Source organism: Molothrus aeneus, chromosome 9, assembly GCF_037042795.1.
Source record: "Molothrus aeneus isolate 106 chromosome 9, BPBGC_Maene_1.0, whole genome shotgun sequence".
Taxonomy (NCBI): Eukaryota; Metazoa; Chordata; class Aves; order Passeriformes; family Icteridae; genus Molothrus; species Molothrus aeneus.
In genome coordinates this window covers 24,354,022-24,374,652 of record NC_089654.1, presented here as the reverse complement: position 1 = coordinate 24,374,652, position 20,631 = coordinate 24,354,022, and the positions used below count along the sequence as shown (strand labels likewise).

Below are 20,631 nucleotides of genomic sequence, written 5' to 3'. Positions count from 1 at the left end.
AAGAATGACGACAGGACAGGTACTGCTTTGTGAACACATCCATACTTCTGAACTGATGTTACATCTGGGTTAAATACTGTCCCAGGCCAAGGAAAAATAACTTTTAATAAAAATAAAGGTAGTATCTCCATGCCCAAAATGGATCTGCTGACATTTGCCTGGGGAGAATTGTCCTGAAATAGTTATAAAAGCCGTAGTTTTTCTAAAATTGTAACTGTTTTCTCTGTGCAAGATATATCTGGGAGTTCACATGAGGCTTCATCCCAAAAGCTGTGTCTTTGAGATGGAAAGATTGATCCTTCAAGGACAGGTAGTCAGAAGAAGGGTTTTTTTACGACCTTAACTAGTGGCTCTATCAGAATCCTCAGAACATTTCCTATGGACTTCATCCAATGGAATTAATTAAGGAGACTTCTGTTTGCTTAATGGAAATAAGACATAATTTATAGCCTTGGTGTGGCAGAGTCTCTGGCTTTCTGTCCAACACAAATCAAGGAAGGTGACTGGTGGAAGAATGGTGTCTCCTGAAATGAAGGAAGGAAGTTGTTTGCATTGTTCAAGAAAGATGAGCAGGGATTTGATAGAGAACATCTTATTAAAATCTAAGGCGGTAGCTATTAAACCTGTGTCTTTTAATACTCCTTCACAGTGCTTATAAATGTCCAGCATTCTTTGCTCCTATGTAAAGAATTTATCCAAGACTATCACTGCTTTGCCACAGGGAAGGAAAGGAGATGAACTGCCCTGCTCAGAGTAGCTCTTACCAGCCAGCCAGATGGCAAATGATGTGCCAGAATGTACAGGGGAAACTCCAATATGGACCATTAATCCCAACACAGCCCAAACACCATTAAAATGTCACTGCTAGGAACTCTGAAAGCCAAGGCACTGACAAAATGTGTTCTACACAAGTACTTCTGCAACCAGAATGAATTACCAAAAACCCTTCTGAAGTGCAAGAAGGAAAAGTTATGGAATTAGTAGATTATTAGTAGATTAAGTGTAAATTATAATTACACAGAACACAAACAAACTTCAACTGCAATACATATCTCTCTATATGTATATTTTAAATATATATGTGATAAAGGAACTAAATAGTCTTTGGTTTCACAAAGCATTCTGTTCATTCATAAAAACAATTTTCAATTTAAAATAAGAGCAGGGACTGGATTCTCTGGTTGGTGGTGCTGCACTGCACTGAGCTGTGCTAGTTTGTTCAGAGAAACACTACGTGACTCTGAATTTAAAGACATTTTGTAGAGCAGCTTATGAAGAGAAAAAAAAAGGCCTTATTCTCACTCCTAAGAATGACATATTTTTTTCTACACTTCCTCCATTTTTAGTGCAGCAATCCAAGCCACATATTTTGCTCTAACCAAATTCTGCATTTTCCCCTCTCAGGTGGTTTGAATGACAAAGCTCTATAGGAAGCAGAGTTTGATGTTATAACATTAAGCCTTTGCAATAGCCAGAGATATCAGATCTTTGGATGAGACATGGTGGAAACCAGCAGAAGAGCCATATCAAGTACACCTACAAACACCTGGCTTAGGGGGAACACACCATTTGGATGACAAGTAAGAGGGATTTCCAGGGATTAGACTGTATTTTCCATGGCAGGAGACAACAGGTGTGCAGAACATCCAGAACCTCCACACACATGACAATTAGTTCTGATTCAGCTCCCAGTAACTCAATCACTTGCTATCAACTCAATCCACTGGTCCCTTTCCATAATGTGTTCTTCTTTACAAATCAATTAAGATTTAGCACAAGTTCATTGGGAAGCTTTGCAAAGTTTCTAGCCATTTGAAATGAAGGTATTTGCATGCCACAGAAGTACCTTCCATCAGCATAGGATTTCATCCAGAGTAAAGGTGTTTTAATGATTTAAAATAATTTCATGATCATTGCACAGCAAGGAGGAGAGGAAAAAAACCTTTTTCAGTGGGAGTGAATTTTTCAGTGGGGGTGATCAGAACAGAGCTGGGCCAAAGGAGAGCTGAGCTCCTGGCTGAGCCCTGCTCTGCATGGGGTCCATGGGAAAAGAACTGGGAATACTCATCTGCTAACTGTGCTGTAGGGAAGCTGCTGCTCCTGCTCGCTGACATCACATGTGGTGGCTGACAAGGAAAATTGATGGTGATTCATAAAGGCATCTCCATCCCTAAGAAAACTGGAAGAGCAGCTTGCGTAATCTTGAGATTTACTTAATTAAGTAACATCCCAGCACCATTCTATTTGATCATCATTCCTTTACCTCCTGCTCCCTCCCAGCTTTGCCTTTGATTAACACAGCCCTGATAAGAAACTTCATTCAAAAAGAAAGCAGAGAGTGGGAAGGCAGCCCTGAGGTGTGGCTGGTGATTTAAAAGCTGAAAAGAGGCAGAAAGAATGTCTCAGAGAGGTGGGAAGTTGGGATTGCCATTTGCTGCAGGCAAGGTGAGAAACTGGAGAGGACTCAGCTGCAGCTGAGATATCTGTGCTGGTGAGGAATATACCTACAGCTTAATGCCTCTGCCTGCCTCTGATGCGACAAGATCATTATTTTCAGTATTTTAAAGCACTTTATGCATGAAACCTCAGAATGGCTCAACTTCAGTGTTTTGAAACATGCTTCTCCACTGAGATTCTTGAAGAGTGTTAGAGAAATGGATACATTTTATAATATATGACAAAATATCACGTACATTGCACAGCTGAGACACTGAAGGTGTATCTAACGTAATCTACAGGTTTCCTATTTCCTGACCAAGGCAGCCTCTGAATTCGGAGGAAGCACTCAGGGAAGTCACACAGGGAAGTGTACGCTGCCTTCCAGGTGACCTTGGCACTTTAAATCAGGAAGCAAAAATGGATCCTCAGACTTTACCCAGCCCATAGATTATTTATGATGATCTTGCAGCAGCTCTCAGGCCCAGCCATGAATCAGGAGCTTGCATGCAAACACATAACAAACAGACAAGGCTTCAAATACCCCTCGTTTATCAGGGATGTTTAAAAATTAATTTCCATGGAAAGACAGAATTTATCCTGAAGACTATGTGGGTGAATTTCTCATCCAGCTGTTGAAAATGCTGTTCATCTGGAAAATGTCATTCCCAGAGGGACGCCAGGGTGATGGGGGTGAGGTGGGATGGGGCTGTCATGGCCTCACATGAAAGAGCAATCCCAGAGAGATCTCCCAACATTAAACACGGAAATTTTTTTTGTCAAACAGATATAATGCCTTGAACAACAGCCCAGATTGATGAGGGAATGTTGTGGCTGAGGGGGTTCATGACTGAGAGGGAGCCATAGCTGAGGGGGAAGCATGGCTGAGGAGGAGCAATGGCTGAGGGGGTCAAACGGGTGAAGGAGAGTCGTGGCTGAGGAGGAGTAATGACCGAGGGAGACCTGTAGCTGAGGTGCTGACATGGCTATGGGAGAGTCACGGCTGAGGGAGTGTCACGGCAGGCAGGATCTCATGGCTGAGGAGGCGTCGTGGCTGAGGAGAACAGGCAGCGCCAGGTCCGAAAGAGAAAGCCTACTGAACCAGCTGTGCTCGTGGCTGAGTGCTGCGACCAACACTCACGGCCGCAGCCGGTACGGGCAGAAACGGGCACGGCGCTCCCACCCCACCGTTTCCTCCGCCTCAGCCCCGCCGGGCACGGCGCCTCTTCCCGCCGGCCCGGAGGCGGAGGGGCCGCGGAGGGCGGGGCGGGGCGGCCGGACTCGTTTCGCGGTCGAGCGGAGCCGACCGTGGCCGCCCCAGCACCGCCTCCTCCCCTCCCCGCTCTCCTCCCGCCTCCCGGAGGAGGAGGGTCCGGGGCGCAGGGCTCTGCGTGTGTCCGCAGCTCGCGTGGCCTCGCTTACCCACTCCGCTCCCGCCTTCCATCGGCAGCGCCGCGCCGTTCGCTCTCCTCTCCGCTCCCTCTGTTCCTCCGCTGCTCCTTCCCGGCCAGCCGGGGTTGCGCCTGCGAGTCTTCTTCCCCCGCATTCTGGAGGCTCCCAATATGTTCAGCGCCGTCCGCGCCCAGAGGCACCAGGTACGGCGGGCGGGGGCCGGGCAGGGGCCGTGCGGCCGCGCTTTGTTCGGCGCTGGGCAGCGGGCGGAAGCGGCGGCCCGGGCGGGCGCCCCGCGCTCGGGGAAGCGCAGCCCCTGCGGCCCCGCGGCGCTTTTGTTGCTTGTTCGTGGCCCGTTTTCTTGGGCCGCGGAGTTGCCCGCATGGCCTGAAGGGCGTGAGGCCGCTCCCTCTGTGCCGGGGGAACGGGCGGGCCCCGGCAGCCGGGGAATGCGGTGTAGCCCCCGGCCGGGAGTTCCCGGGTTCCCCGCGGGTGCGGGGCCAAGGTCAGGCGCTGCCTCTTCCAGCGCCACGCTGCAGCCGCAGAGAGGCGTCTTCCCAAACCCGTGCCGTGAATGGCGGGGGGAGGAAAGAGAATCGCGGGAATCCTGGACTTGGGAGGAAATAGCCGCTCCGGGATGAGCGGCGTGTGCTGATAGCTGTTTGCCAGTGCCATGACCCTCCCTGTCATCTCTACCAGTTCTAGGAAGTGGGAGATAATAGTGGCTGTCAGCTCACATTAGTGCTTCTGGGGAAAGCTGATGAGGGTGAATGACCAGAGCGGTTTGATTTTGGATTTTTTAGGGTTTTTTGGGAGGTGTACAGTATTTTCTGTCTGCATGCACCAATTTCCAGAGTTTTTTAGAATTTTCAGAGGCGCTTCAAGGTAGAAAATGCCTTTGCATTGGCACTTTTGCTGTTCCTTCACCCAGCATTTCCACAGATAATAAATATGAATTGGCTGTAATTTCATGCAGGGTAGAAAAATACTGGCAATGAGAGGTGAAACATCCAAGCATCCGAGGTATTTCCTAAGGAGATGTGTGGTGATAGACTAATGGAAATACAGTCTCATGTCACTCCCTGTTTGTGTGGTTTGTGAAGGGAGGACGTTTTTTTTCTTGTTTGCAGTGTTGGGTGTGTAGACACCACATCTCTTCTGTCAGAAGCTAGAAAATAAGAAAGCAAGCAGGATGTGGTGCTTCGATGGTGAGATTGGTTTAATTTTCAAAAGCAGATTTTGTAGCCACGAGCCTGACTCCTGGAGCGCAGAATGCAACAGTCAGGGAATACTTTCTAGTTAGGAAGCTGTGTACTAGCTGCTGTAATTAAGTCTGATTTTATTTTCATCAGCTGGAATTCTTAAGGAGCAGGAGATGGTAAGAAAGGCAAAAACTGCCCAGAATGGGGGTGGAAGACAAGGAGGACATATAAACAAAACTCAGTGATTTGGTTGTGTGACAGATGTTTGGAGAACTGTGAGAAGTCTGTGTTAATAAAAAAATACACTCAGGGGGTGGGCAAAGGGGGAGGAAAGAACTCAGATTTTAGTAGACTGAAAGAGATGTAGATAAGGACTGTGACAGCAACAGCGAAAGTATAAAGTGGGAAGGGAGAGGAAGGGCAGAACCAGTGTGAAAAGGGAACTAATGGCCAGAGCTAGGGCTTAGAAGTGTGGGAGGCCAGACCTGGAAGCCAGCGCTGAATGAGCAGCCGGAGTGTTGCAGCTGAGGGTTGTCGCTGGAACAGCAGTAACATTCAAGCATGAAGCCTGCTGCTTATAAATTTTTAAAGTCTGCATGCATAAATGTGTTTGGAAGAGCTCTCTGGGCTTGCTTTCTATAGAGGGCCGTCCAAGCATTGCACCTTCCCGGGCTGCATGTAAGAGATTTTGGAAAATGTCCACAGTACTCTGTCATTCCTCTTCAATTCCTAACCAGTGATAGCAAATATTCCATCTTCCCTCTCCCTGTCCTCACTGTTGGCATGGGAGCATGACTAAGGTTGATGTGCAGTGAAATAGAAAAATTTTGTCTACAAGTCTTAGTTATCAGTGAGACTAAATCTTTAGTGGAAAACAACTGAAAAGTGAATAAGCAAAACAAAATTGTTGTAAATTCCGAGTCTTGCTTTAGATTACTGGTATAAAGAGGCTGGGCCTCTTTAGTGGTGTAAAGTATGTTAATAAATGTCTTGAATGCACACTCAGACATGAAAAGATTATGTGTTTTTACCATAAATAAATGATAATGTATGAAATAAATGTTTTGAGGACGTTTGGTTTTATATTCTGATACAGATAATGGACTGTGAGCAGTCGTAGGTGTGACCTACATTTCTTCTGAGCTGGGCTGTCACAAGCCAGAAAGCTCCGGCTGGGTGTTAAATTCCATTTTTGTTTCACAAGTGTCAATCAAATATCTGTCATTACATCAGCAACTATTGATGTTAAATCAAAAGATTATCAAGTATCTCCCCCAAAGTAGTGCTTTACCTGTGAGTTGAAGAAGTAGCACATTAATTTGACTAAAAGGTTTGTGCAGAATTGGCACAGCAAATACTGCACATGGAAAGTGGGCTCTATTAAAGATGAGAGGTCAAATAGATGGTCCCTGTGTTGTTAGGTCGTGGGCAAGGTGACTCTCTTGTCTTGGTGGTCACCTGAGGCCACAGCTCCTGCAGGAGGCTCTGCAGGGGAGATGCCCAGGGCAGCACTGAGGATCACTGTGTCTCAGTACCATTGCTATTTAGGTGGGTTTTCTTAAATGTACCTTTAAATACAGTGGAACAGAGGAGTTTAAAAGGAGGGAATCTCCCTTCTGGAAGTCGGGATGTGCAGCCAGTTTATCTCTGAGTGCATGATGAGCTGTGACTCGCTCACGGCCAGTGGTACACGTACATGGCAAAGGAAAATCTCAGTCTGTGCACAACATGAGGCATTCAGGAAACACAGTTACAACAACAAGGCTGTGTTTAAAATCCAGCAGCTGGGCAGACATTTGAGTCCTTGCATTCCTGTGCTGGGAACAGCTGGGGTGCCAGAACACACCATGTGGATGTTCTGTGACTTCAGGCCTGCCTGAGCCTGGTGTGATCGGCTCTTGATCAAGGGAGTCTCCAGCCCCAGTACCAGTCCTTACTGTTAAAATTACGACAAAAATCCAGAGTTTATTGATTACTGTTTAGTTTTTTGCGTCATTTTAAAAGTAAGGGAACGGCTGCTCTCAAGTAGGAGTTTTCTCCAAAGGAATGTGTTGTTCCCATTCTGGAATGATAATTCTGTAGCTTTAATGTGTTTAAAGAAGTGCATTTGGATGGAGCTTGAACAGTCGTGGTGTCAGAGGCACCAGCCTTTCACTGGCTGACAGTCATCTGGGAACATCTCACCTGGCTTAAAAGAATTTAAAAATCCTGGATAATTTTAAAAAAAGCCGCTGAGTTCTTCATGTGCTGAGCTAAAAGGGAGTATAAGCAAGGAGGGGGAGGTAATGACAAAGTGATTTCGATTTAAAAAAATAATTTAAAGGAAAGAGTTTGTTTGCAGTACCTGTTTATGACCTTTAATGCAGAAGAGGCAGTATTCTTGACTTTGCAGTGAATTTTGGCTGATAGTTTGGGTTGAGTTCTAGCAGCAGTACTCCAAACCAAAATGTGAAAAGTGAATTTGCTTGTGCTGTTTAATGCTGTTTTGAGGAATAATATTAGCCATGACATACACAACAGCATTGAAACTCTGTGTCAGTAATTAAGATATTCAAATTCCAAAATGTTCATATTCCTAGATATTCAGATTGGACAATACCATTAGGGACATAAATGCATCCGCATGGGATTGGTGTCTTACACAAAGGAGGGTTTTAACAGACAAATCTTCCATTTCAATCCAGAACTATTTTGGATGACCTTCTTAGGCCTTCAAGTTCCCAAGCAAGTGCATGTGGCAGAGTTAGAACATTGGAAACACAACTGATGTATTACAGCAGAATGTGACAATACACGCTCAGAGATGTAAACTGAGCGAGGCTGATTGTGGGATTTAGTGAGAATAGCTTGACTAGCTGTCCTGTGACTTGAAATGTTTTCGTTGAGGTGAATTTTTGGGGAAGGTGTGGACATCAGACTCTTGAGTTCTGTTTTGAGAAGTTTGCTTGCTTTAAAAATTGCGGTGATTATGCCAGTTGTACCAACAGGGAAGTGTTGACTGCCAAATGCCTAATTAAACAATATTTGTTAAATAGAGCTTGGTGTCAGCTTCTTAACTTGCCTGTAGGATTACAAGAAGAATATACCTTAATTTATTATTACTTAACCTCACCTTTATGTGAGATTTCTTTTCTCAGCGAAGCACACTGGCATTGCAGTGTGTTGATGGAAGTTTTGTGCAGGGGCGCTGCTCCTGCAGTGCCCAGCATTCCGGGTGCTGTGTTCCCCTGATGTGGGACACTGCTGTGCTTGGGAGCAGCTGTTCCCTTCTCCAGGCTGCGTGGCTGTGCCTGCTCCAGAGCCAAGCTCTGTGTTTGCTCTGCCTGCACGGTTCTCTGCTGGCTGAGGCTGTGGGAATGGAGGCAGTGTCCGTGAGCTGTACGTGGTGGGACAATGCCCTCTGCTGCTCCCAGGAATCAGCCTCCTGCTGGAGCTACTGGGCTGCACCAGGCACCAGGCAGGTACTGCTCCTGCCAAAGTCACCCTGGGCTGGGCGCTGGCCACGCACCATGGTCACAAGGTTTTCTTGCAGGGCACTTTTAGTTTTTGACAAGGAGAAATGAGCTGCTCCTATTTTTAGGAAACCCAGTTCCGAATGTGGCATTTATTCTGTGGATACAAATATAGTGTTGGAACTGAAGTGATTGATGTTTTCCTGAGGTGGCACCAGGGTCATGGAAAGTTCCAGAGTGAATGTTTGTTGCCTGTTCCCTCCCTGCTGCTGCTCCTCCTCCTCTTCTCCCCTCCCCAAAAAATCCTGGCATAAAGAGCCCACCAGCATGTGAATTCCCAGCAAAGCCACCCCAGTCTGCACTGCCAGTGCCGAGCTCAGCCAGAACCCAGCAGGGTCTGTTCCCAGCAGAGAGACCTTTTACCAAAGAAAGCTGTCATACAGATTCCTGACTTTATAATTTCTGGAAGTAGCGGAGACTGGAGACATGCCCAGTCATTTCAGACATGTCCTTAATCCATCTTCAGACAATTTCAGGCATTCAGTAGAAGAAGGCTATAAGTAGATGAGCACAAGAAGAGCCGAAGGTAGGAGGCTTGTGGATTGTGTTCTTTTATAAAATGGAGTAATTTCTGTTGTGTTACGTGTGAGTTACCTACTTGTGGAAGCAGTAATGATAATAGGATGTGCTGAAGGGCAGAGTTGGTAAGGGATTGGCTAAAAATGGGATTCAGCTGTTCTGACTTTTTTCCTAAGCACTAATTTAGCCCTTTTCTTGTCTCCGGGGGTATAAGGATGATGTGGTTGATTTCTTATTAGGCACGAGGATATATTGGTGTCAATATGGAATTTTTCAGGCTGCTTGCTTTTTGTGGGGAAAAAAACCCCCAAAAAACAACAACAACAATAAAACAACCCCAACTTGTTTGTGAAGAAAAACTTGTTTGTTTGGGTCAGGACTGTGAATCAAGTTTTATGTGAAATATGTGGCAGTGCTATTTGTTGTCCTTACGTGATACCTTCTCCTTTATTGCAGGTTATGATGCATGATTATCACAGAAGAAATTCATGTCTATAGCTCATAAGGACTATATTACATCATCTTCAAGCCTGATAGTTTTGGAATCCACATTGCATCTGCAAACACACGTCTGCTTTTGCATTTCCACAAACATCTTCCTTGTCAGGAGATCCTGAAACTCAAGTGCTCTGTTCTAACACAGTGATACCATTGGGCTATTTTAAATTTACAGTCATATATTTGCTTGGTAAGTTGTACCATTAATTGTGTATACAGTAGTTAATACTTCTGCTGAAATTATGTAAGTTTAAAATCTTGGTGTCTTTTCTTTTATAAAACACAACAGATAGATGTTTGTAAGATTATTATTGCCAGTTTAGGGTTGAATACTCGCAGTAGTAAGTGAATTTAAAATAGATGTATTAACAGTAGAAGTATTTTGTGGGAGCTTTGGTATTTTCATTACTGATTTTTGCAATCCACTACTTCTGGTTTGTAGTTTTCTTATTTAGTGTGATCTTCAGAATTTTCTTAAACTTGAGGTGGAAATAAAAATTGTTTCTGGTAACATTAATAGAATCCTACATATACTCTAAGATTTTTAAGGTAACTGTACTTCTGTGTATGTTAGCAGCTCAAACTTAGAAATCTGTTTTTTGTTTTCAATTACTATTTCAAATTCGTTAGGTCGTGTAAGGGTAATAGTTAAGTGTTCTTAATTAGCTTCTTATTTGGAAAGTGCTTAACTAAATAAGAATCAATTAAAGGAGCTAAGAAATAGCTTCCAGATAAAAAAATTAAAGTTTCCTGAAGTTATTTTCCCAGTCTTTGACTGATCTCCCCGAGGTCGTATCTTTGTATATGGCTGAGGTCTTCAAACGAAGTTGTTCTAGCTTTGAGATGATTTAAAATACATGACTGCTGTTCAGAATGTATTAAATTATGTCTGTTTTGTTGGTCATAATGTTTTCATGACTTCCAGCTGCTCTAAAATACTGTAATTTCATTACTCATAAAATTAAACAGAAAATGTTTATCTATCTATTCTACTTCAAAAGCTACTTTAAATTCTCAGTTCTTATTTTTCAGTGTAGCTGGGTTTTGTGTCTGCAAAAAATGCAGCTGGACCAGAGTGGTAGGGAGCAGAAAGTGGTGATGAATAATGATAGCTGGGGATGGATCTACCAAAAAAGATCTTTAGGGAAGGGAATCCATGTAATCCAGTGATTCCCAGCTTGCTCCCACAGAGCTGGCACAGATTCAGCCTGTGGTTTTGAACCCAGTACCTGCTGAAGGGATGTGGCCTCAATCTCTGAAAATCATTAATCCATTAATGCCCCAAGTGTTTGTTTGCAAACAGTGTTGCTAGTACTGCTGCACTGAAGCCAAATGCTGTGTGTGTAACCTTTGCCCATTGCATGTGCAGCCAGACCAACACCAAAATGATTCCCAATGGATATTTGATGTTTGAGGATGAGAACTTCATCGAGTCGTCTGTTGCCAAACTCAACGCCTTACGGAAGAGCGGTCAGTTCTGCGACGTCCGCCTCCAGGTACCTGTGCCCTGCCCCACTGGGGAGCCTGGGGGGATGTGGGGGTTACACCACGTGGAGCTGTTGCTTCACAGACTGGGAGATGTGAGGTTTTAGAAGCCCATTTTTCTGAAAAATGCATACTAAAAAAAACCCAAATGGGATGCGCTTGGAGAGAAGTGATCCCAGCTTTCAGCTGGAGACTGTTGATTTGAAAAATTGATTTGAACTGTGGCACTCACCTGAGTAGGCCTTCATGTTGTGAAAATGCAAAGGTAATTACAAAAAATCCTCACCAGCACTTGGGCTTCTTGTTTGTGTTTGACATAAAGGTGTGTGGACACGAGATGCTGGCGCACCGAGCCGTGCTGGCATGCTGCAGTCCCTACCTGTTTGAAATCTTCAACACTGACAGCGACTGTCATGGAGTTTCCCATGTGAAATTTGATGATCTCAACCCAGAAGCTGTTGAAGTTCTGTTGAATTATGCCTATACTGCTCAGTAAGTAGTTCTCATGGTAACTAGAGAGAGGATAGACTTTGATTTGAAAAATCAGAATAATAAGAGCTAAATTTCTCTGTTTAATAGGTTAAAAGCTGATAAAGAGCTGGTGAAAGATGTATACTCTGCAGCAAAGAAATTGAAGATGGAGAGGGTTAAGCAGGTATGGTTCTCAGCTCTTCTAGAAGTCCATTCTGCCTTCCCAGGCTGACAGCATTGCACCTTTTGGTGTTAGTGAGCCAAAACCTGATGCTTCTGTGGAAGAATTGCTCAGCACAAAGCTGCTGTAGATGTTCCTTAGCATTGTACTGATTTGGTGCCAGCTGGATGTGTTGCTTCCACTTGAACTGTCTAGGTGCCAGGGTGTTCCCTGAAGTCATGTTTTGTATTTATGCACCTATGTAAGAAAAACAGCTTTAAATCTTGGCTGATTCCTTACCTTCAGGTCTGTGGCAGCAGTGCTGTGCTTGGTTGTGTTGGGAGCATGAACAAACCTGTAAATCTGTTAGAAAAAGAGTAATTCACACACTCCTGAACATAAATTTGGTAGTGCTTGACTTTGGAAATACCCTTAGCTGCAGACAGGGGTGCCCTTAAAAAGGGAGTTGGGATCATTAGCTCACCTGATGAGAAGTAGTTTTGAATAGGTGTTCAGTAGAAAAGTATGGGGTCAATGCAGATGTCAGTAGCTTCCAAATGTGTCTGAGTTTTTCATTTAAGATGTGCATATTTCTGTGGAAGGCAACATTCCCTGTACAGCACTGCCATGGGGATGACAGCAGAGTCATGACTCTGCAGTTAGAAAACAGCTGCTGTATGTTGGGAAAGGTAATTTAAATGTATAAAAACTGTCTGCTTGCACTGCCAGGTTTGTGGGGACTATCTGCTGTCCAAGATGGACGTGCAGAGCTGCATCTCGTACCGCAACTTTGCCAGCTGCATGGGAGACTCCCGGCTGTTGAACAAGATCGATGGCTACATCCAGGAACACCTTGTAGAGATTTCAGAACAGGAGGAATTTCTCAAGCTCCCACGGTTAAAGGTTAGCTTCAGTTTGGAGAATTCCTTCTGGTACAGGATTTCCAAAAAGCAACCTGAGGAGCAACTAGGATTTCCTTCCCTTTGGGGGCAGGAAAGCTTGGTGTACTGACTGCTGCCAGTAATGTGACAATTTTGGATCTGTGTCCTATTCTTAGTGCTGTGAACCTTACCTCTAGAGAACATGTGCTGTCAGCCTTTCCAGGTGTAAAAGGTGATTGTATTTAAATGTGCTGCTTAGTTCCATAGGCTGAAAGCTCCTTGTGGTGTTCTCTGGCTCTGTGGTAAAGAGAGAGTTGTGCTCACTTTGTAAACTACAGCATGCTACAGGGAGAGAGTAAATTCCTACAGAATTCCTAGAGAGTAAATAATCTTTTGTCTTCTCCCTCAAGCTTGAAATAATGCTGGAAGACAATGTTGGCCTACCCAGCAATGGCAAATTGTACACAAAGGTAATCAACTGGGTACAGCGCAGCATCTGGGAGAATGGAGGCAACCTGGAAGATCTAATGGAAGAGGTTAGTCTTTAAGAAAATGGGATTTTGGGATTAATCATTAAAAAAACCCCAAAAAAGCCAATATGAAGGATGATCCCTTTTTTTTTTTCTTTTTTTTTACCCCCTTCACTTTTTTAACTGACCCTAAAGAATTTAAATTTTGCTGTAGGTACCCCTAAGCTGAGAAACTGGGGGGGTGTTCAGGTGAGCTGAATGCACTGTTCAGTCTGGTCTTCACTTTCCTTTTTGCTCCCCGTTGCTGTATAGTAGCCTGAGAGTGGCCTGTATCTGCTTTAGTTTGGGGAGGTGGTACTGAGACTTGCCATAGATTGGTGATGTTTTCCTTTGCAGGTTTTGCTTGTAAATGCACAGTAGGTAAAAGCTTCTAATGGTTGTTCCTCCCCGTTGGTTTATCTCCCCATAGGTTTATTAACAAAACTAGGATACCAAGGCTGAAGAACCAAGAAGAGCCTCAAGTGTATTGACACGTACAGAAGCAGCAGTCCTGCCCCAGTGCTCCTAAGAAAATCCGCTGTGGGCAGAGAACGATCATGATGATTTAATGGTGTTTACTTACTCCTTTACAGGATGCATTATTTTCAAACTTGTGTGTTGTTAAATGGCTTTTCTCATGAATACTAATGGTAGATGTAGCCTGGGCAGTGTTTAATGGCAAAATTATTGGGGAGATAAAATTTTTAATTGGCTCCAGCAAACGGACTTTACCAAATCTTGTGAAATTCTTCAAAATTTTCAAAATCTGATATTACAAGGACAAAAGATCCCCAGAAACACTTGTCTAGGCAAAAGTACATGTTGATGCTGTCGTATAATCTCAAGTGTATATTTCCTCTTGGAGAAACTAATTTAAAACATCATGTTGAAATTAAGATGCGTTTCGTTGAAACAGCTGCATCTGGTTTCAGTGGTGGACAACAGTTTCTTCCAGAACTTAAATTTGTGTTGTCTTCCCTCATTCCCATACCTTTCTTTTAGAGTCTGTTGGCTTCTCTTGGCCTTTTTTGATGGAGATAAATATGTGTATTTTTCATAGCAGAAAACTTGTGTGCAGGGATAAGGAAAATGCTTGCATGAGACTGTGAATTTGTGTAACTGCAAATTAATTTGCCTTTTGCTTGTCTAATGTTTCTGTGCTGGGAAAACAGCAGAAGCCCATGGAAAATGAAGATTTCTCTCAAGCTGAGAAAGTAAGGAACCTTCACTCCCTATTTTGAAGATTGCCACCATGACATCTGCTTCCTTTTAGTTTTGCCACTGTGCGAGCTTGAGATGAGCTGACGAGCAGTGTGGTGCCTGGGGTAATGTGCCTGTAGCTGAGGAGCACAGAGACAGCAGCCACATGGGTGTTCTGTTGTTGTTTTTGCAGGTGCAAACGCTGTACTACTCAGCTGATCACAAGCTGCTTGATGGAAATCTGCTAGATGGACAGGCTGAGGTGTATGGCAGTGATGATGACCACATTCAGTTTGTGCAGGTACCAATTGCAGACAGTCTCAGGTAACCCCAGGTAGACTGGAGCAGTTTACAGCACACCTGAAGTCCTGTGTTCTGCTGGCAGAGAAGGCAGCAGGTGCTGTAGTGGAGAAATGCAGCAGGAGAAGGTGTCTGGCTGGGAGCTGCTGCAGGCCATGATGTGCTCTCAGCTTCTGTCTCTTTGGCAGGCTGGGCTGACTCTCAGCCTTTGCACAACAGAGTGCTCTAATTCTGACTTCAAAATCAATCCTGGCTGTTAGAAGAAAGAAGAGGCAGACAAGCACTCAGTTGTAGGAAGTCAGCTGAGACCTTGTAGAGTTCCCAGAGACTGTAGAGAAACAGGGACTGCTTGGTTTGCAGTGGGGAATGTGTCTTGGTAAATTTGGGCCTAGAAAAAGATTCCAGATCCAAGTTCTAATCCTTCAGCTGCCAGCGTCCGCTTCTTTTGTTCAGCTGCACTGGTGGTGTAGCTGCCAAATCTCTCTGATGCTTTGACTGAGTGCAAATCACTCCTGTGCTTTTTGAGAGGTCTTTGTTACCATTTTATTTTTTATTTCTTACCAGGTGTAACCCTTCTGAACTCAAGAAAACCACATGGCTTAGTAAAAATGCAGGCTAAGATAGAAAGAATTAAAAAGGACTAACAGTTGTAAATTATCAGTTGCTTTATACAAATTAGCTTGGTTTAAATTTATGAATTTGAAGCAAATACATTGTAATATTTTATAACAGTGAAACATGTTCATACAAAAGGTTTCCTTCATGCAATTCTTAGCTAATGTGTAAAACACTGTCCATCCCAGTATGTGGATTTTAGAAGTGAAATGAGAGGAAAAGGAAAAGCCAGCTAATTTTCCAGTTTGTTAATTGTTTTTAGAAGGCCTTCACAGGTTCTGCACCTCTGGATACCATTTGTAATGCTTAGAAGCAGAGAGGTGAATGTTAAGAAAGTTCATTTTCAGAACTAAGACCAGGACTTCTCAACATTTTTCCATAAATCCTTTCTAATAAGAAAAGTCACCAACTCCAGACATCCTAAACAGTTGAGGGAAGTAACACTAAAAATCCCCTAGATGCCAATCCTAGAAAAATTGTAACTTTTACATTTTTAAATTACAAAACTTTGGATTGTCTGTTGCTGCAATTTAAAGATAAGAGCTTAAGTGGTTAATTGGATAAAGGTTCAGAAATTAAAAAAAAAAAGCTCTCTACAAGCACGCTGCTTGTCACAGTGAGCTGAGCTTAGCAATCCAACTCCTCTGTGTGAGGTTATCTGAGTTAGGTGATGTGTTTCTGAAGACTTGTGACAGTTTCCATGGAGATCAGGCTCCAGGGAACTGTGCAAGCATCACAGACTTGGGACTGTGGTCATAAACTCGCTGCTGAACAGTATAGACAGCACAGTAACTTCTGTGCTTCAGGAAGAGCCTCAACAACCCAGCCAACTGTGCTGAAACTGGGCGTTTTGAGTTTTTTCTTAATAGAGTAAAATAATGTAAGCTATAGTAGAAATTTAATTGGAGATGAAAAGAAAGCAGAAATCTCTTGTTAGTGGAAGTATCAAGGGAGTAAAATCCAAGAAACAGCTAATCTGAGCACAGAGGGGAACTGAGGTGAAATTAGTTTGTCTTCAGGGAATGAAGAGAATAGTTTATTCACTTCCAAACAGCATTATATAATTAACTCAAGTTCCAGAAGCAAAGCTTGGGAGTGAGGCTCCTGTGTGGTAGCTCAGTTCTCTCCAGCTGTGTGTTCCTTATATTTGTAAATCCTGCTAGAAATGCTCACTCACTTCAGGGATTTGCAGTCCAGCACCAGCAGTATAAAGCTGCAGTCACAGGATAAAGTGAGTTCCAGGAGAAAAGTGTAGGGTGGTTTTTGGCCACTGTTGCTGGGCAGGCAAGATGTTCTGCTGAAAATATAGGTGTGCTATAAATGCTGCTCTGCGGAGGTGTAGACAAGTGTGCTCTGGAGTAGCTACACAGTGTCTCAGAGAAGCAGAGGTAGAAGGAGCTGTAGTCTCTGGCTAGGTTTCTGTAGCTGCCTTTTGATTTTGCAGAAGAGGCCACCACGTGAGAATGATCACAAGCAGATCAGTAGCAGCTCCTCTGGAAGTCTTTCTCCAAATGCTACTGTTCAGAGTCCTAAACACGAGTGGAAAATCATTGCTTCAGAGAAGACTTCGAGTGAGTAACAGGGGCAGGGGTTGTCTAATAGATGTGTCTCCTCTTGGGTACCTGCCACCTTCTGCTCCCTGGGGATTTCCTTCACATCTCTAAGGAATGCTGAGGTGTTTCTTCTTACTGATGATACAAGTAATTTGTAGGATGCTTCTGATGTACCGAAACTGGGATGACATTCATTTCAGTTCCTTATCAACTAAATCCATGGTGTGTCATCATTTTGCCAGAAAATCCTAAGGAGGCAGCCCATAGTTAATTAGCAGAGCTGTTTTGCTTGGTGTGTGCAAGGAGACTCCCAGCACATGTTTAAGTTGCTGTTGTGTGTCCTTCAAGCGCTCTTTCAGTATCTAAAGCATAGTTGTCAATAACACTTTTGGAACCAGTAACCTGAAAAAATGAAGTTTCTGTGCTGCCAAGGGGAGTGGCACAAGCAGCAGAGCCCATTTGGCATCCAGCTCAGTGCCCTTCCCGTGGCACCGTGCTGAGGGTGGCGGTGTGCTGTCCCCACAGGTAACACGTACCTGTGCCTGGCCGTGCTGGACGGGGTGCTGTGTGTCATCTTCCTGCACGGCCGCAACAGCCCCCAGAGCTCCCCCTCGAGCACGCCCCGGCTGCTGAAGAGCCTGAGCTTCGAGCTGCAGCCCAGCGACCTCATTGAGAAGCCCATGTCCCCCATGCAGTACGCGCGCTCGGGGCTGGGCACGGCCGAGCTCAACGGCAAGCTCATTGCAGCGGGTGAGCCGGGGCAGGGGTGCTGGGCCGGGGGTGGGCTGGTGCCTCTGAATGCGGGGCCAGTAACCTCTCGCTTGCAGGGGGCTACAACAGGGAGGAGTGCCTGCGCACCGTGGAGTGCTACGACCCCGAGAAGGACACCTGGACGTTCATCGCACCCATGAGGACGCCGAGGGCCCGGTTCCAGATGGCGGTGCTGATGGTGTGTGGGGTGGAGCAAGCCCGCACCCGGGCTGAGCTGAACAGGGCACACTGAACAGGATGGCTCTAAAGTTGTTTCTCTGTAGTTCCACGGTTACCTGAGTGCTCACAAGCTGCCTGGTGTGCTGAGAGCTGACGGGTGTTGGTTTGTTCCTCTCAGGGGCAGCTGTACGTTGTGGGTGGGTCAAACGGCCACTCGGATGATTTGAGCTGTGGAGAGATGTACGAGCCCGACATTGATGACTGGACCCCTGTTCCGGAGCTGCGCACCAACCGCTGCAATGCAGGTGAGGCCTCTGCGGTGCCTGACTGGGGGGGTGAAGACTCAGCCAGTTCTTACTCACTTGCCATTCTGTCCTGTATCAACAGGAGTGTGTGCCCTGAATGGAAAGCTGTACATTGTGGGTGGTTCTGATCCCTATGGCCAGAAAGGACTGAAGAACTGTGATGTGTTTGATCCCGTAACAAAGGCTTGGACGAGCTGTGCTCCCCTTAACATCCGTAAGTTTGTTGGGGAGCTGGGCAGGAATGGGGAGAAAAGGGCAGCTGCAGAACTGCAAAAACTACAAAAACCAAAATTGCCCCTTTGAGCTGCTGGTGCTGGTGGCTGACTGTGCTGGCTTTGGTTGCAGGGAGGCACCAGTCGGCCGTGTGTGAGCTGGGGGGATACCTGTACATCATCGGCGGGGCCGAGTCGTGGAACTGCCTCAACAGCGTGGAGCGCTACAACCCCGAGAACAACACCTGGACCTTGATGGCGCCCATGAACGTGGCACGGCGCGGCGCCGGCGCGGCTGTCCGTGATGGTAGGGCTGGGGCTGCTGCCTCGGGGCCTTTCATGTCTGCTCTGATGCGAGTAGAATACAAAGCTGTGCTCCTTTCTGGGCAGGAAACAATACAGTAGGAGCCTGGTTCAATGCCCAGTTTTAAGTAAAAAGAAAAACCTCTTGGTTGTGGGACATTCACTGCACCTCTTTGTTTTGAAAGTGTCACTGTGCAGCTTCTAGAGCTGCACCTGTTTGAATTTATACTTTGCTCTTACTCTGAATCAAATTCCTGGGCAGGAGACCCAAAGCAGATCGCTCCTATAAGTGCAGACCTTGACCAGGCCAAGGTCTGTGCCAACACCTGGGTCCCTTGGGGCTTTGTTGAGCCTCCTGGTGGGAGCACAGGGCCAGCTGGTGCTGAGCAGTGAGCGTGGCTCCCTTTCCTCCCACAGGGAAGCTCTTTGTGGCTGGAGGATTCGATGGCACGCACGCGGTGAACTGCGTGGAGATGTACGACCCTGCCAGGAACGAGTGGAAGATGATGGGCAGCATGACCACGCCAAGGAGCAACGCTGGCATCACCACCGTGGCCAACACCATTTATGCAGTGGGGGGCTTTGATGGCAACGAGTTCTTGAACACACTTGAGGTCTACAATCCAGAGTCAAATGAGTGGAGCCCCTATACCAAAATTTACAAGTTTTAAGTGAATTAAATTCCCTTTTCAAACTAACAGGCTTAGTGATGTAATTGTGTTTCAGTTAGAGGTACACCTGTGAATAGGGGTGGGGAGGGCATAGATGTTGCCAACAGCAACACAGAGCTTTTGCATATTGCATATTAACGTGCTGTATATATTTGTTTTGGAAAAAATATTGAGATGAAGGGTTTTTTTGTGTATTTTAGATCTTTAGAGGTTTTGGTTTTGTTTTAAGATTTTGATGATAATGCAGGAGAAACTAGACTGGGCATATCATTTTAGGAGCTTTCCCCCAGTATTTGTCACTTTGCACATTGGATGACTTCTTGGAGGTGTGTTCTTGGGGCAGGAAGGGTAAAATTTGTGGGGGATAATGTTTTTTTCTTTCATCAGGCCTTGGTTTCCTTCAGTAACTGGAACAATCTGTAACAAGAAGCCTTATTTAAATAGATAAAATGGCTATTTTTTTTATTAAAAAAAAGCTGACATGCCTCTGCTAATACCTTATCTTTTACAATTGCCTTTTTATAACAGTTTTTATATACTCAGCAGAGTATTTTGTCTGTTGAAATGCAAATGGCAGATAAATGGTGATTGAAACAGAGACAGCCTTGGAGTTTCTAGAGCCCAAGTGGGACAGTGGATTGCCCCCACAGGTGAGCTGCTGCCTCTGCTGCAATAGTGTGAGTTAGTCTGCACCACCTTCCTTAGAGCTGCATGGGGATTCTGGACATGACACACCCAGACTTTCTAGGGTGGGAAAAGGATTCTGGCTCCAAGTGTTTTGAGGAGAATGCAGAGCATGCTTTCTGTACAGCAGTTTTGTTACTCTGGGTGAGCTGATCTTTGTACAATAATAGTTTGGGGAGGGAGGTTCTCATGGGTTTTTAACTCTTGCCAGCTGGCAAAGAAAATGTGTTGTAGTACCTGTCTTAAGTTTATTTTTCTAATATTACCAGCTGGAAGTGTGATAGAACACAAATAACTTGATTTTGTATGTGCTCATAGTCCTGTTTTAGTTCACTTTCTCTGTTCCTATGGATCAAACATTGGGGTGGGATGACCTGGTGTCTAATGTGTAGTGCTGCACATCTAACTCTGGGTGCCAAAACTAGCACTGACTGCTTGCTGCTGCTGCAAACACATTAAAGGTACCTTTTGGGAAACCCTTGCACCACAGGCGTGCCCTGACCTGGCTGTGTGTCCTTTTCTTCAAGGAGGTGGTGTCCGAAGAGAGACAAAAAGTGACATTTCTGATGGGTGTAGGCAGGGAGAGCTAGAAAGAGAGTGGGCAACAGAAGACTCATCTTCCACAACAGCCCTTCCCAGCTAGCATGTGCTGCAGCTGCCCCCATCAGCACCTTTGAGCCAACATCCCCACCCCACTCCTAGGGCTGGAGAGCCCCCATGGGAACAGCCCTGCACAGTCACTGTGCTCCAACAGGGATTCCACCCCAGTCCCTGGCACAGGGTCCTGGGCAGG

General features: G+C 45.3%; 1 protein-coding gene across 2 annotated transcripts; it reads left to right on the top strand.

Moving 5' to 3' along the window:
• The first annotated feature begins 3,803 nt into the window (after nt 1-3,803).
• IVNS1ABP (influenza virus NS1A binding protein) lies at nt 3,804-20,339 on the top strand. Of its 2 annotated transcripts, none has more exons than XM_066555227.1 (15): nt 3,804-4,031; nt 9,518-9,749; nt 10,929-11,055; nt 11,367-11,536; nt 11,624-11,699; nt 12,405-12,578; nt 12,967-13,092; nt 14,459-14,566; nt 16,625-16,751; nt 17,259-17,483; nt 17,561-17,682; nt 17,842-17,968; nt 18,051-18,182; nt 18,314-18,487; nt 18,901-20,339. In XM_066555227.1, the coding sequence occupies exons 3-15, from the start codon at nt 10,945-10,947 to the stop codon at nt 19,152-19,154; spliced, it is 1,926 nt and encodes a 641-aa protein (XP_066411324.1). In that variant the 5' UTR covers nt 3,804-4,031; nt 9,518-9,749; nt 10,929-10,944; the 3' UTR covers nt 19,155-20,339. The 2 variants fall into 2 exon arrangements, with proteins under 2 accessions (XP_066411324.1, XP_066411325.1); XM_066555228.1 differs by lacking the exon at nt 3,804-4,031 and adding an exon at nt 8,859-9,068.
• Nucleotides 20,340-20,631: the final 292 nt, after the last annotated feature.